This window comes from Neopsephotus bourkii, unplaced genomic scaffold (assembly GCF_033783945.1).
Source record: "Neopsephotus bourkii isolate Nb327-2 ecotype Australia unplaced genomic scaffold, CSIRO-AGI_Nbou_v1 NB_1131, whole genome shotgun sequence".
Lineage (NCBI taxonomy): Eukaryota > Metazoa > Chordata > Aves > Psittaciformes > Psittacidae > Neopsephotus > Neopsephotus bourkii.
The window spans coordinates 214455-232101 of NW_026901617.1; the positions used below are offsets into that span (position 1 = coordinate 214455).

A 17647-nucleotide genomic window follows, 5' to 3' on the forward strand; every position below is an offset into this window, starting at 1 on the left:
AAATCAGACACAGCAGCACAAAAATGCAGGGTTTATTTTCAGATGCTTCATAATACTAACATACGGACATCTTCACATGAGATGTCACTGTAGCATTTGCAAAGTTAAATTTTGAACAAAAGTCAGGGTGATAAATTCTGACAAAGCTACTAGCTACTAGGCTTTGAGATGAGAGACTCTCGTTTTACTGTAGAGGACAGTTAAGTGGAGATAACCATTCTGAGGTATTGCTTCATACTGGAAGTCTAAGATAGCAGCAAGCCAGCCACAGGCTCCCAGGTTTGCAGTGTGCTCCTCCAGATGCACTAGATGTCAATGAATAATGAAATTTAAAATTGCTACTTCCAAAAAATGCTCTAAGTTGAATCTTTTCTTAAAGAAAGAAGTCCTCCTGCACAAGTTCTGGTATTCTGAAATATCATTTTTACAAAAACAGATCAAAAGCATGGTTAAGTATATTTATCTGCTCATATTAGTTCTTAATTACTCTAATCTCGTTACTCAGATAGATGCTTTATTGTGATGTGTAAGAATTCAAGGAATTCAGATGTGCTATAGGACCAGACAGAAAATATAAAAACCCCCTATTTTTAAAACAAAACACTATAAATGCAAGGGAGTTGAAACGATGTCAGGACATTACTAATAAGGCTACACGAGAAAATACTGAAGTACAAAATACTGCAGTTTATTAATGTTTCAGTGAGATTGCTTAGTATAGCTCAATGCTGTTAGTCCCCTGATACCAAAATTATTATAAATTAAAATACGGCACATCCTAATGCTTTAAAAAAATGCAGCACATTTCCTTAATGCTTATAAAATCAAGAGCCAGAAATATGACCATTAAATAAATCCTATGACAACATATTAATATTTTAAACAAATTAATCCAGTCATTCACTGTTCCTGTTTAACTTGGATGCTCAAGGTACAAATGACACTTTGACAGACATCTGGCAATTTTCTTAAACATGAAGCAGTGTAATTAGAGATGAAGACACACTTCCCTATTAGTGGACTACTGTTTCACATAAAGCCAGGTACAGAAAGATTTCTATATTTCCTTTGGTTTGTGACAGTTTAGTGACTGTTTGGTTTCTGTGCTTCAACAGTTTTGATATCATACTGTTAAATGACCTACAGAACTGTGGATTAGGACTTTATTTTCAGTTTATCTAAATATAAATCTGAGATGTTTAAGAAAGCTAACTATTAGGTAGCACAAATTCCATAAAACTGCTGAATATCATCACAGAGGATACATTTGCTACACGGAATAATAAAAGAGCAGAAGATTTGCCATTCTTTTTTTAATATTAATGGAAAGCTGTTGCTCTGTGACTTAGACACTAGGAAATGTAAATCCTGTCTCTCCTGAGCAGAAAAGACATGCTGTAGCTCTGACCCAGCTCCTATAAGGCAGGGCAGTATTTATCAGCAGAAATGCCCAAAAATTTTATTTACAAATCTAATATGCTGAATGCCTGTAGTTAGTTCATGTGTATCTTTAATTAAAAAAAAAAAAACAAAAACAACAAACCACTGCAGACAGTGTTAGTTACAATAGCATGAAAGAAAAGGAAATTAAAGCAAGATTTACACAACTCACTTGATGAATAATGATCACTGAATTTCTGCTATACAAAGTGTACAGTGCTATTTTTTTAAATTAATTTTTTTTTTATAAATGTATGTGGAAAAGTACATTTTTGACACTGCTTTAACAGGAAGGACTAGATTTGACAACTACATTTTATAAAGACATAGATAAATACGGCAGATGAGGATTATCCCTGACTAGTTTGACCTGAAGAACAATCCACATTTGTGAAGAAAAGTAAGTAAGTGTACAGAGGAGGAAATTAAAGCCTAAAGATACGAGTGTCAGAAAAAAAACAGTATGTTTCTGCAATAACAGGGATCAGATTGACAGCATCTGGAAACAGCAAGAGACTATCTTACGCAGTAAAAAAGCCATCACAAATTATCTCTCTCCTTGAAAATAACAAAGCAGACAAAGGCAAGCTCTTTTCAGACTTCCGTGTATATAGAATTTTAACATAGGAGATACAAATTGGTTAAAATACTGCTAAGAATAGCACGAACAAGAAACAGTACTTCACTTACCACTTACAAGTTTCTACAGAAAAAAATCAAACATCCAGATCTTGCTGTATTCAAATCATATACACATCTGGCAGTCCAAAAGTTACTTGTCTTGGATTTAATTTAAGCACCTTCATTACACAGTGTCCTTTACTACAAAACAGCCAAACATACATTCATGACCCTAAAACTATTCTTATAATTAGCATATTTTAAAGCATTATGTCAGACAGGTGCATCCAAAGTTTTCTCTTTTCAAGATACATGGTCTGCATCAGTTACAGTAAACAGTGCTTGCATTACTGTCCACACATAATGCAACAACTTGGTTTACAGGTCATTTATTTAAATGCTTGAAATTTTACAAAATACTTTGGGGGGGGGGGGAGAATTAAAAAAAAGAAGAAAGAGGAAATTTGCACTTAGTTTCTCATTCTTGAAACATGCTACTTCTTGAGATTAACTATGCTCTCACTCCTCTGCCCTGCAAAGGAACTGCTGAGCTTTATTGATTTTATCCCCATCAGCCCAAGGCCTGAATGTACATCACTGTAATCACACACCTATAGTGTGACTTCTGATGATCCTCAAGTTCTCTGCTTACAGCTGTTTAAGCCTCACAACATCCCTGTGAGGTAGGTACAGTAATATCCCCAATTTATAGAACCAAGACTTTTGTGTGTGTGGCACAATCCTATGTTGTGTTCACTGACTGACCAGAGCAGCTTTTAAGCCTGCAGCCTTCAAGAAAACAGTGTTCATGTTCAGGTACTTCAGGGAGCTAGATGTCTGCACTGGCATGCTCCTTCAGGCCTGGAGTGGATAAGGTTAAAGCAAAGTGCTAGGCAGATTGCTGCTCTGCCACCTCAGGCAGGTTGTCTTGGAGTGTTTGTACAGGTGACTGGACTGGCTGAACCGCTTGCCACATTTGAGGCAGGCATAAGGCTTTTCTCCCGTATGCACACGGATGTGTTTCTTGCAGTCTGTCAAGGTCAAAAACGTCTTGCAGCAGATCTTGCATGCATACTTGCGTGCACCTTCTACAACCAAGACGTTGTGCTCCGATAAGGCCTTCTTGCATTTTGAAAGGACATCTGCAGACGCCCGTGTCAGCTGTGGCGGACCAGGTTGCGATGGATGCCCGTTTTCAAAAGAAGTGGTCCCATTCATGATCAGCTGGGAACTGGATGAGTTATCTTGCATCTGGGAGCTCCTGACAGAAGTCACCACAGGCATTTTAGGGGCTATGCGTCGGTAACCAGGAAAGCTGTTAGCTCCACCTCTTACTGAGCCCATCATTGCCCTCGACAGGGAGTGCAAGCCTAAGCCCGACCGTGGAAAATCCATGCCAAACTGTTCTGCTGCACGGTACCCAGAAGTCTGTACGCAGGGGAGACCCATCACATCCTGCATTGGTCTAACAAAATGAGAATCTGCAGGCTCGCTAAATGGATTCTCGACATGAGAAACAGTGGCAGATGAATGGCCAACACCAGGCCCTGACTCTGGACTTATTAGGTAAGGGGCATCACTGTCCATTCTGCAGTCACTGGTGGTATTTGGAATATTGTCATCGCTGTTTTGATTGGCACTGAAGCCACCACTTCTACTTTTATTTAGAAAATTTGAGATACTGAAGGTAGACTTGTGTTCCAGGTTATTTGATACCTCCATGATATGGATGTCTCCCACCCTATCAGTAGTGGATTGTGGGTCAGAAAAGCTACGATCACTGCTCTCAGGACTCAGTTCTATCTTCTCTGCACTTACTACTCCTCCTTCCACTTCAACAGACTCGCTCCCCTCCGCTTGGGAAGTGACATCGCTCACCTCATCTTGAGGCTCTGGGGAACTCAAGGGCTCAGACTTCACCACCACCCTCATGTGCTCTTTTTCATTCATGCTGACCTCTGGATTCTCACATGGGAAGTTGTTCTTCTCAGAAGCAGCCTCCTGGTCAAAGCTGGTTTCCACTTGTGTTGTCTGGGATGCCATAGACATCTGTGAAATGTTTCCTCCGCTGTTGTCAGACTGGCTGGGCACTTGAGCATCTTCCTGAGTACTGAAAGACTGATCAAACAAAATAGTATTATCCTCCTGGTTATCAGCAACAGCATCAGCCTTAGAGTTGTCCACAATCTTCAGTGAATCCGGTGAGAAGAAGTCTTCCCGTGAATGAACTACTGACTGCCCACTCTCTGTAGTCACATCAGAAACAGACTCATCCATGGTAGGTCTAATGCGCTGCCTGGCCCGATCTTCAGAAGACTGTTTACGTTTGTGGAGACGACGGATAGGGAAAGTAGTGCGCTGTTCAATGTTACTTCTCATAGAGGAGCTCATAGTATTTGGTTGTTCCTCTGTGCTCTGAGTAGAATTTAAGGCAGAGCTCACAATGCTCAGTCCAAGCTGCTGCAGCATGAAAGACCTCTGCATGCGTGCATTTTGCTCTTGAACTCTATCACTTGGTGGAGACATCGGCAGTGTCCTGGTAGTAAGGTAGTGCTTGCATGCTTTAACAACAGAATTCAAATGTAAGTGAGAAGCTGCCAGCAAGACATCCATAACATTGCTCTCCCCAAGCATTAGTGTGGAAGTATACATCATGTCTATCAGAGCAGCAAAAGCTTCTGCTGTCACCACTTCGCTGTCCAGCTGAATCATATTCATAGTCTGATCTCCTTCTGCTACAGTAAACAGAGCTCGGAAATGTGTGCTACATGCTGCCAAAACAGAGCGATGGGCTTTGAAATGCCTGTTTCCCACCACAATGACACAGTCACAAAGTTGGCCATGAAGCCTCTGGTAGTTGAGCTGCTGAAAGATTTGCTCAAAATGTCCTGGAAAATCCATGATCCTGTAAAACAGAACAGAAGAAACTATAATATAAAAAACAATTGAAGTCCTATTCAGACCACAGCCAAACTGGACTTAACAATGCAAGATGGCAGCTGAAACACCAATGAACAATAACGGATCTTAATTTACCACTGTCACATTGGTACTGCATCAAAGTTGGCAATCTTGCAGGAGCAGACTAGGAATAAGAATATACAGGTTCTGCCATGGAGCTGATCTAGAATAACAGCCGCCTCGGCATCAGACATGTCATGGGCAGTTCTGCTGCAAACTGCGTAACACAGGTCATTTCACCTCCGTTAGCTCCTGTCCAAACTAAAACACACTCTTCAGTAAAACATTTAATCCTGGGTGTTTTTTTTTAAATCTGTGAATAATGTACTGCATCCTTTGATAACCTCCTGCTGAAAAGTCTGACCTTTAATTCTCATCTCATTTAATCCAGCTTCACCTTCTGCAAATGACTTTCTGCATAGTTTCTCAGATACTGTGCAGAACTGACATTCAGGTATCTACTTTCAACACAGAAACACAGAAAAAAAAGAGTTCATGGAAAAGAAGGGAGACAGCTCTTGTCTCAAGCTGCATCTCAAAGCTCTGTGCTCTCCTTTACTGAAGGTTAAAGGCAGTAAGGAAGGCAGGACAGACCAGAGACTACCAACTTTGAGACACATACTGAAGACTGTGCTGGTTAAAGGTCAGAAAGACAAGCAATGCACTGAAGACCACTGATGGATTTACACACTTACATATATGTAAGCAGGCAGCTGTGGAATTAGGAGGATCTGTGGCTTTGCAGCAGCAACTTGGTTCCTACAAGGAAAGTACCTCTGCAATGCTCCCCAGCCTTGAATTATCACTATTAACATGTCAGGGGAAAGTGGAAAGGTTCCTGATCCTCTTTTATTAAGAACATACTTCTTTTGAACTCATTTGGAGGTTATTCTGCCAGCAGCATGTGATTAGGTTTCTCAGTCACACCAGCCACTGGCAGAACTGAACAAGCACATGCTGTATACATGCTGGTCCCATCCAGCAAGGGGACAAAGCTAGCCCCTCCCACCTTTTCTATTAGTCCCACAGCTATAAACCATGTTGGACTTAAATACAGGTATCCTCAGTCAAAACTTGCCAGTGTTTCCAATAGCTACAGAAGGAGGGGGCAGAGAACCATGCCCTGCTACACTTTTTGTCGTTAAATAACAAAGTTTTGTGTTGCCAGGAGAGGTGGCTACAGACAGTTGTCCTGCAGAAAAGACTTACAGATACTCTCTGGTCTTAAGCCTGTCTTGAGGCTACTATAGACACTAGTGTGTGGTGAACAGCTGCCATTTTCTGATTCCCAGGCTTATGAAATGCCTTAGGGGCAACCTGGACAAACAAAGGGACTTGCTCAAGTTTGCAGCTTTTGCAGTACTTGACTAACATCAGACGATATAAAATTAATGGAATTGGTACTATAGTAGGTGAAGAGATCTGAATTCATGACAGAAGAGGTGGCAAACTAACATAAAACATGAAGATTAAAACCATTAGGTCACAAAAGATGTCACAGAATGGCCCCAGACCACCTCAACTGTCAGGCTGTAGCTACTGCAAAAGTAGCTACTGTTCCCCAGCTGAGAGGCAGCCGGCATTCACCCACCTCCTCTGTCTGTAATGAGACAAAACATATGTTTTGCAGGTCTTTGCTGGAAAAGGATTTCATGACATAGTCCACTGGACAAAGAACCTTTGCCCTCTCCAACAGATACAGGCTCACAAAGAACTTCAGTTGTACCTAAACACTGAAAAGCTGGACTTTCTGCTGGCAAGTTATCTGCTGCCTTCAACTGTAATTGTTTCCTGAATTGTTTCCTGAATATTTTAGAAAGAAGAAATAAATAAATGACACTTTATGTCTTCCAGCAATGGAGACAGTCCAGGCTTACTAGTGGCATCAAAAATCCACTAACTTGGCAGCACTAAGCCTATGATGCCTGAAATAACACCATAATAAGATTTAATTAAGTACTGTGGCACAGTACTCCCTTATCACTATCAAGCTGTGTAATAAACCAGAAGAATTTGGGTTTGACACTTTATTTTTAAATAATAGGAATGCAGATAATACCTGAGTTTATTTCTTTTTAACTACCAATGCATATTTGACACTAAAAATAAGATAACATTTTCAAACTAAAAAAACATTAAACAAGACAAACTTTGTAATTGCACAGTTTTTATTTCTACACATTTCCTCTGAGAGAAGTGTAAGACAAGGGAAAGGGAGGAAATACTTCTTGGTGCCCTCCTGGAAGAAGGAGGAACAAAAGAGCAGACCCTGAAACTCATCTCCAGCAGCCAGACAAAAAGAAGACCTGGGAGCCTGCTGCGACAAGAGACACAAGTCCTGGCAGGAAACGTCTGGGATGTGGCAGAGTCCAGGACTGCTTTCCGAGTACTGCTGCTAACACTGCTGTCTGTCTCTGCTGCCCGACACACCTGGTTAAACTTACGCCTTCCTTTGTTCCAGCAAGCACCACGCACAGACAGTTGTCTCTGTCAGGAAAGGTCCCCTCCAGCTAGCCATCTCTGCAAAGTTGAGAGGGGGCTGCCAAATAATTGTTCATTTATCTTCTTTTGCTCACCCCCGAGATGGGCCAGGTGGTACACCAGAGATAACAGTCTGTTCTTGATTTCATGGGACTAAAATATCGAGGGGGAATTTTGAGAAGAGACTGGCGAGGCTGGTAGATGCAACAGTTGCCAGAGTAACAAAGAAACTCTTGCTCCTTTTAGAGTACCATCACTAAGCATCAGTGTGCTCTTGGGGGCCTAGATGCTGGCTGACGTTTTTTTTCACCTTGCTCCCCAGTCAAGACTGACAGCTCCAAGGAACAGTTGTGTGGCTATATGCAGGGTTCATCTACACAGAGTACAATGCTGCAGCCCACTTGCCAGATGCCCTGGAAAACACCAGACACACACCACACCAGGAGAGACAAGGGATCTCCTTTCCTTCGGGACTAGAACCAGAAGGCACTGTAGTTTTAACTACAGTGACTTTCCAAAATGCAGCAGTGCTGAACCATTAGCACCACCACATACAAGGGCAGCTAAGACAGGAGCACTTTGCTGAGCCCCATCTGCAACCAAGAATGAAATCATTCTACTTGTACCTTCTCACTGCAGAAAGCACAGGCCCAGTAGATACTGCTCCAGCTTCAAGGGTCATTAGAAGCAAGCTGTTCACAAGCACTCAAGCAGTTCCCAGTCTGTGTATGCTTTATGCCACACACACTGCAGGAGGAAACACACTGCAGAAGACAAAATACTTGATAGCTCATGCATTGCCCTTATCAAGCCAATCCCAGGGGTAGCATTCTTCAGAAGGCTGTACAATAATGCATTCCAACCAATGCACAGAGAAGGCTGGAGTGTAAAACACTAAGCAACATGAGGACAGGATTTCACATCAGTAAAAACACTGAGACGGACTCCAGAAAGGAAGACAGGCTACAGGGATGGTCCAAGATACTTCTGCCCAGGCAGGAATATATATATGAACCAGAGAAAACAGTCAGAACTTGTTTTGACCAATGATTTGGGATTTCAGAGGTCACAGAGAGTCCTTACCTAGAGTCATCAAAAGTGACTGCATCCTTCATGCATCTGAAATAATACAAACCCCAGTTTTGCTTCAATTAACATTAATTTGACTTGGTATTTAACTTCTACTAGCCCATAAAGGCTGAAGTCCTTGAATCAGAATCAACAAACAGACCCCACAAATGAAGATCATGAGATCTTCTGCAAGATAAACTGAAAATTATAAACCAGATTTGATTTGTATATATCGTATACTATCCACATACCACATCTGGTGAGACATCAGCTACTCCAGCTTACTTAAATACATGCAAAGCATTTATGTCATTATCAAAATATGTATGAGTGGCATACTTCGGGACACACTCATTCTGCCTGTCTTCTGCTCCTGTTCCACTGATACCTCACCCATCAGCAACAACTGGCTGTAAAAACGCTGATAGGCTGCACATCTCATCATTCTCCTGTCAAGCAACCCAACATCTCAAGCACACGATGGATGGTATCTCATGACATGGTGTACAAATGCCTACTCAGATGAAGGATAGAGACGTTCCCAACTGAGTAGCGAGTGGTTTCAGCAGGCAGTCTTTGCAGCCTTCAGGAGGCTCACAGCCAGCTCCAGTTCATATCCTGGGGACATAGGGAAAGTCAGATGAAACATTCTGGTGAATCAGATCCAGTCTGTCGGACTCAGGGGAAGCATCAGTGGTGCAAACAGTACACACTGAGTCCAGCGGCCTTTTGAAGAGCAGCAGGAAAGGGAACAGCTTAGTTCTATAATTGAACAAATGACCACAATTGAAAAGAAACTATACCAAATTGTTTGGTATAATACTGAGTAAAACTGTAATTTATTTAGTAAAACTATACAAATATACTATACTTGTTTAGCAAATACTATAATTGTTCAGCAAAACTATACAAACAGTTTTATGAATAAGTAAAAATAGTCAGAGCCATCAAAATTTTAAGAGCAAGCCATGAAAAAACATCTAGCAACCTAGTCTAGTGGAAAGCGTCCTGGTCTGCGTCAGGCAAGGTTGGAACTAGATGGTCTTTAAGGTCTCTTCCAACCCAAACCATTCTATGATTCTATGAAATCCTGACCACAATACAGATGTTCTGCCTGTCCCTGGACTAAGGTCTATGAGATGAAACGAGCAGGGTAAGAACCAAAGAAATATTCCTTCACATAATGCAGTTAAGCTACAGAACTCCTCACCATGGGCAAGTACACATGAATTCAACAGCAATTATGCAGACGCATTGAAGAATAACCAACTGAGAGCTATTAAATATTCAGATGCCACCTCTACCTAGGGAAGTCACTAAACCACAAGTCACTGGAGGCACAGGTTTAAATACACTTCCCTTTCTGGCTTTATATTTTACAGCTTGCTTTGTTATTTCTGAAGAGTTTTAGGAGAGAACTAAGGGGTTTTTTTTAATGTAAGAATAATTTGGTAAAAACTAATACGGAAACATCTTCTACCTAGCATTCTGATTATGCACTTAAAAAGGTAATTAGTCCTTGAATAAAAAAATATGCTCAGGATATATTTAAATACTTAACTTGCCTCTTCACTGCTAGAGGAAAATACACCAACAGCCCACGAGAGGTGAGACTGCTGCTATTGCTAAATGTCCACAGATTGCAGCGGGAAAGTTAGAGATGTTGGATTCCCAGCAGGCACAAATGCATGGATCATATGTATACACTACGAGAGACACTCAGCACTCACACAAACACAGGTAGCAGCAAAGGCCTCATCCTGCTCTCCTCTCTGGCTGGAGGACGCATACAGGCAAGACTCCTCCAGCAGCTGGTCCTCCCAGTAGCTGTCCTGTGGGTCCCAGTCTCCCCATTCCCAGTCTGCATGCATACAAGTCCCTAGGCCACAGCCTGTCTCCAGTTGCCAGTAGACTGTCACAGGTACACAGAAACAATCTTGTAGATACAGGTGTTGTCACACCCAGAGCTGCCCTTACAGACCCTGTAATGGATGGGAACCTAACTGAGAGTCGATTCCCTCTCATGATCACGAGAAGCATTAATGAGGCAGGTTTTTACAAAGTGTATTTGAGAAAGTATACACATTATTATCCATTATTACTATTTGTTGGAAAGAGGCAGGAAAACATGCATGCAGCTGTTCTATGACCATCACATTTGGCCATGCCAGAGGGCCTGACCAATGCTCTTGGTGTGGCCAACAGTGAGAAGCTGAGAAACTGCACAGCCTCACAAGTAAAAAATTATAGATTTAGCATAAAGCCAGCTGTGTTTCTGAGAAACAAAGCAGGCTTCTGAAGCCTCAGAGGCAACCTCACCTATAGAAGGACGCACTGTGTGGGGCTTTTCCCAGCTACCCAAGACTCACAGCATCACCTGCAATGGGGCTTCCCAGCTTGAAGTGTGTGCATAGATGATAATTTCGTGGTAACTGGCAATGTATTTCTTCTTAATCTCTCTTCTCTCTGCAGTAATGATTTGATGCATTGCTAATTTTCCTCTGTGCTGTATATACATACAGATATCTCTGAATAGCTTTATTGTGCTTGTTTACTATAGATATATATTTGATTCACATTAGTGTGCTTATTCGCTTCAGTGTGCCTGTTTAATGAACTGTGTACAGCTACCATGTGATTGTTTTGAGTACCCTGCCTGTTTGCAAACCAGACTCACAAACCCCCTTGCTCCCCGGCCCCTTCACCTGCTCATCCAGTTTGATCTCTGCTGGCTATTAGACACTCGCATACCCACACTGGCTTCAGTCAATGCCCCACAGACATGGTGACCCTCTGCCCTATACCTGCATTCATAGTAACCACAGATCCCTCACACAGGAGAAACAGGAAGGAACTCCGTGAGGAGCAGGACAGATGGCACTGATCACATGCAGGGCATGGTCAGGCAAGCTTAATGACCAGCCAACTGCCTACACATGATTAGCCCTTTTCATCTCCTTTGTATTTCCACACTTGTTCCTCCTCAAATCTCCTAAAGTACAACTTTACCCCACTTTCAGTTTCTCATGTAAACATCCCATAGTAAGTCCTGTGAGACTTTCGGTTTTCCCTGCAGCCCCTGTATCTCTGCAGTGGGTAGCAATCCCTTTAAGTATGACGGGACACTGGGCAGATGCTCTGCTGGACTACCCTATCCCAGGGGCCTGGATAGGGTGCTCCTTTCTTGGGGTTCTTGGTTTATGTTCCCACTGTTCCCCTATGCTCCTCTGGGCCTGCAGAGACCGGCTTGTGATGGGCTAGCTCCAGGGATGGCCTTGGGAGCAGCTCTGCAGGGTAGCATTTAGGCTCCCCCTCCCGCTATTGCCTTTCCAAGCTCCCTTAGGGCTATGCAGAGGAGCTTTGATCATGTTACTGGACATTCATGGTGCCACACAGTATAATATTTCTCATATATGTGGTATGTGTGGATGAATATATGGCCTAAATTTCTTAAACTAAGCTTTCCTTATTAAGAAAGCATCAGGACTAAAAATACCTAATTGGGAAGATGATATGCAAATGTTCTAAAATTCTAGGGAACAATACCTACAGTTTACAGTTACACAGCCTGGTTATAGTCATTTCTCGTTAGCTATTAACCTCAGAGTCTGTCAGCTCCAACTAAATTTAACAAAGATGAGATTAGATACTGAATTCCCATATCTTCTGTTGGTGCCTGGTTACAGAAGCAGCCAGATTTATAAGGACAACTTTTTATATTCTCTTAAAACACCACAAAACACCCAAACCCAGCCAGCTGACCAGTTTGAACACACAGCTACCAATAAAGCACTGATGCAGCCATCTGCCCAGCCAGGAAATACAAGGGACAGCTGGTAACGCAATCATGTAGCACGACAAGGGACACTAGATCTTTCCATAGGAAATCAGATTTTATTAGCACATATTTCTACTTCTTCTAACAGTAATAATTTCTTCATATGGTTTCTTTCTATTTTTTGTATGATTAGCATTGAGAATACTTTGTAGAGTTACAGCCCTTTTTTCCAGCAAATCCTTCTGCTCTAGTACTTTAGCTGCAGCAAGCTGGGAGAAGGCAAGTATTTAAGTACACCTGAACTGAAACTGCTGCAGAATCCAAACCTTTTCTTCCACTTCTTAAAAAAAAAAGAAAAAAAAATTTAAGGTTAACTCACTATAAAATAGTGTGAAAAATAACTCCAAATAATGATCTAGTTACAATTTTATTACTATGCCCAATACTACAGGACACAGTTTAGATTACACTATAATCCTGAGCCACTGTTAAGAATTCAAACACACACAGTCAAACATATAAAAAACTTAAATGCAACCTCAAGTTTCCCCTAAGGAAGCTTTCAAAAGTTTGCAAAGTAACTGATTTTGTGTTACTAAACCAACAAAAGCTGCCTCAACGATATGATTAATTAGAACGGTATGAGAAGAAATCTCACATACAAATACACTAATGGAATCTTCAGACTAGGTACTCTGTTTATCAGGTAAGTGAAGGACATTTATTACTTGCATCTCAAATCCCATTCCCAACAATCTGTATTTAAACGCAGTCAATATTCTAGGTACCAAGCTTGCAAGAATTCCTGGCATATAACCAAAACTTGAGAGCATGCCAACGTAACTGCTTTCCCTTAGCTTAAATGACATTTTACAAAACATTACAATGCACTTGTACTGTGCTTAAGCAACATGCTTAAAAAAATACACCTCATATAAAGCTCCCCTGAAGCCTGACCTATACATATAAATTTAGATAGGAGTCAGTGATACATGTGTTATTTTAGAAAATGCTTTCTACTATCAGTTAGGTTTTTAACTACCAGTTGGGTTTTTAACAAGTCAGCAGGGCAGTGGGAGCACAGAGACAAGAAGAACTGAAGTCTTCGCTTTGACATCTTTGGCAAGTTTTGTCACTTTGAAACATGGATGGTATGCATTTTGTGCTCTGAGAGTGTTTTCAATCTGAATATATGGCAAAACTTTAGTTAACAGTTGTTAAAACAGTTTCTGTATCTGTGCCATGTAACTACAGCAGACTCCAGTGTTACATCACTTTTGTGTATGTGACTAAATACAGTGAGTGACAAACATGAAAGGCATTTTGTGTGTGTCTGACAAGCACCTGCAACTACTGACTTTCACAACTGACAGTTGAGCTTACTGCATCTCATTTGAGGTGCTTCCCTAGCCAAGTTTTATATATAGTTCTACTCACAGAGTTTATCTCCCTATGTATTGTCAAGGAGGATGAGTTAAACTCGTGTAAGAATCAGAAAGGATAAACTGCACTGCAAAAGCTGCTGCTGGTTACACCAGCCTTCCAGAGAAGAGATTAAAATATGGTTTCGTATTTTCTCATCATCTGAAAGAGAGTCTACCTCATGGCAACACCAAGTCATTAACAAACAGTAACAGCACAGCTTGCCAGGAGCAAAAAACATCTATGAAAGAAGCAACAAAACGTTTCTTAAAAATGGCTAAATTTTTCCTAGACACTGAAGAGATGCTACCTGTGACACGGCCATCTTTTTGTTTTCTGACATTTCTACTCACTTCCTCCCAACCCTCTGATGGTTGGGAGGAAGCGAGTGCAGGATCTTGGTCTCCAGATCCTGCAGCGTAGCTGACAGTTCACAGGAAGACACAGGAGACTGAAATATGACACACATTTTGATTCACCATCTCAGCTTGTCACCAAGGGGGCTGTTTTCTTGTTCTAATTTCACTATTTAACACACCTACGTTGCTGTATATGCTTAACTCACAGAACACTGTCCCCTTGTAATTCTTGGCTAACCCCTTCACTAATCGAGCTTCAAGGTCAGTATCATAGATTTCATAGGCATCAGCCTCTCTCAAGAGTTCACATATGCTTTTCTAGTCAACTTATAAAGGCACAGTGTTTCCTAGGTATCAATAAGAAACAGGTGGTGATAATGGATTCTATTCTTTATCTTGGGAAGCTAAAAAACCTGTACCTAGATATAAGAAAATGGTTGCTCCCCAGACAGGCACTGCACAAATAAACACCTGAAGACAGGAGTTTGGGCACTACCACTATTTGACTTATTTCTAAAGGGAAAAGCAGAGAATGCTGCTACACAGAACTGGCAGTAAAGCCATCTAAGGGCATGGGAAGATAAGCTGCCACCAACAAGGATTGGTTTGAACTCAGTTACATTATCAGTTCAAAAACACTCTCTTGAGATGCATGGTACCATGGCAGTCTCTGTCACTGCCATGGTTTTCTCACAACGATGTCCAGTGCTGCAAAGCAAACTTAGTTGCCAGCTTCTCCTGCCTACCTTCACCCCTGTTTATTAATCAAACAAGAAACACCATGCAGAAGCAAAGGTCTTCAGACACAGATCCCAAAGGCAGCTCAGCACCAGTATGTTGTGTTCTTGCTTAATATGGCAATAATTTCTAAATCTAGCTCTTCAACTTCCCTATTTACCAGAGATTCAAGAATTTTAAACAACCCTGCTCAACAACCTTCCTTGCTGATTCCTTTGCCTAAGCTTTTAACACCAGTAAAACTGAAAGTTAACTGCATACACATGCACTTTTGCCAGAAAATGGTTTAGATTGAAGTAAGAAATATTAGTCTGCCACCACCACAATGGATTCATTAGTATTATACATCTTTAGCCAATCAAATAACTATATCCACATAACCAATTCAACAGATTGACTGCTATATTTCAAATGAGAACTGTTGAGTTGTCTGCTCCTGATTTTCCCAAACTCATTTCCAAAACTCATCTTCTAACATTGTCTTTCTATCCTCATGGATGCACTGCACAGTTCTGTCTATTTTGGCATTGTGAGGGGTTTATAAGACCCCACCCAGCTGTTCTCTGACTCCCCTTTCTCAGCAAGATCCAGGAGAAAGATGAAAAGCCTTGGGGGTTGAGATAAGGACAGGGAGATCACTCACCAATTACCATCTGAAACACTTGACTTGCAGAAGATTAATTTAATTTATTGCCCATAAATAAGAGTAGGATAGAAAGAAAGAAAACCAAAACCACATTCCCCCCACCCTTCTTCCCAGGCTCAACTTCACTCCCAATTCTACCTGTTCCACTCAAGGAGCACAAGGTAAAACACAGTGGAGATGGCAGTGAGTTCACAGTGCTTCATCTCTGCTGCTCCTTCCTCCTCAGACTCTTTCACTGCTCCAGCGTGGGTCTCTCCCACAAGGTGCAGTCCTTCAGGAGCATATGGCTCCAGTGCGGGTCCCCCATGGTCACAGGTCCTGCCAGCAAACCTGCTTCAGCATGGGCTTCTGTCTCCATGGGGCCACAGGTCCAGTCAGGAGCCTGCTCCAGCGCAGGCTCTCCATAGGCTGCAGCTTCCCTCAAGGCACTCCATCTGCTCCACTGTGGACCTTGCTTATTTTCAGATGGACAATATCCCTAACCATGGTCTTCACCACCAGCTGCAGGGAATCTCTGCTCTGGCACCTGGAGCACCTCCTCCCCCTCAGTCTTCACTCACCGTGGTGGCTGCTGGGCTGTTTTTCTCACTCCTCTCGGCTGCTCTTGCCCCGTGTTTTCTAGCCTTTCTTAAATATGTTATTTGGCCAGCAGCAGGTCCATCTTGGAGCTGGCTGGAACAGGCTTTGTCCTATATGGAGTAGCTTCTGGTGTCTTCTTACAGAATAAACTCCTGCAGCCTCTCACCTACTAAAACCTTGCTACAAACCCCAAAAGAGGTATGTGCTAATGAAGAATTTGAAAGAACACGTCCTAATCACGATTTGAAAGTCACAGTACAGGGTTACAACTTACGTAGTCTGAATGCGTTATGGCGAATTAACTAAATTCCTTCTTAATAATTTTTGAAAGGTGCAGGAAGCAGCTTTTGTTGGTCCAGAGAGTGTAACTTCCTTCTCAGTTCTGGCACAGGACTACCTTTTCTTTTAACATATGGGTTTACAGCAGAACCTAGCATAGTTACCAGCTTGAACACTGCAGAGTTTGCCTTTGTTAGCACAACCATGAGGAAAACTGGCATCTATGGGTGTAAGTGCCATAGAGATAACACATTCCAGAGAAGCAACTGGTGTGCACACAACTTCTGCACACCAGTAGTACACGTAACACCTCTCCACTAGTACGCTGTCCTCCACCAGATAGGATATGGTTCAATTATCAAACATCACTGCAGGCATCACACAAACATCACTGCAGACTCAGCAAAAAAGCCCTCCCCAGATATTCCTTCTCAAACGCAGCATCTCAGCTCAGCATAACCGCTGGGTATGTCGTGAGAAGGTCGAAGCCAAACGCATTTCAAGAAGACCTGAGGCAGAGGCCAAGGCACCAGCTCTATTCCACCGGACCATGGCTGAAGGAGCGCCCGACCACTGCAGGCGCCCTGCATTCGCCGGTGTGACCCTGCAGACACCAGCCCGTGACTGAACTAGCCCACGGACCTGACAGTACATGGAAATCCCGTGAAGGGAATTGCGGCGCCGAGAGAAGCGAAGCCAGCACCAGCCCGTGGGGCCCGCCTGCTGCCCTGGGGGTTCCTCTCCACAACAGGACCGAGTTCCCTGCCACCAACTGAGCATCTAATGCTACTGCCACCCGCAGCTGCCCATTCCGCGGCGTTATGACCTCTTGCGCTCTTCCCCGGGGTGGCTCCGGCGGCTGCTCTGTTCCACCACAGCGCACCACCCTCCCAGGCACCTCGGTCTATCGAGCGCTCCCAGGTGGCCTAGGAGTTCTGCCCGGGGTGGGAACAGGAGACGGGGAAGGGGCGGCCGCTTGTAGCAGGAGCGCTCTTTGGCCGCCCGCGTCACCCGCCCCTCCCCCGCTGCCTGGCGCCGGCACCACCCGCCGGGCCCGCCACCGCTCACCTGCGGTCCCCGCCCCCCCGCTGCCTCTGCTCTCCGGTCGGGAAGGGCCGCGGCGGGGCGCCCTGGTAGGCAGGAAGGACCGGGCGAGGCAGCTGCTGCTGTAGCCGTCCCTGCTGCCCTGTGCCCCGCTCCCGCAGCTCCGCCCTCACGGGTCCTCCGCTGCAGCGCCGTCGGACGGAAGTGACGCCATCAGGCAGCAACACC

The 17647-nt window shown here is 43.1% G+C and overlaps 1 protein-coding gene across 2 annotated transcripts; it reads right to left on the minus strand.

Moving 5' to 3' along the window:
• On the minus strand, nt 1–17556 carry ZBTB5 (zinc finger and BTB domain containing 5). Of its 2 annotated transcripts, none has more exons than XM_061362600.1 (2): nt 17444–17556; nt 1–4966 (listed from the first exon to the last, which is right to left on the minus strand). In XM_061362600.1, the coding sequence occupies exon 2, from the start codon at nt 4960–4962 to the stop codon at nt 2938–2940; it is 2025 nt and encodes a 674-aa protein (XP_061218584.1). In that variant the 5' UTR covers nt 4963–4966; nt 17444–17556; the 3' UTR covers nt 1–2937. The 2 variants fall into 2 exon arrangements, with proteins under 2 accessions (XP_061218584.1, XP_061218583.1); XM_061362599.1 differs by lacking the exon at nt 17444–17556 and adding an exon at nt 8826–8988.
• Nucleotides 17557–17647: the final 91 nt, after the last annotated feature.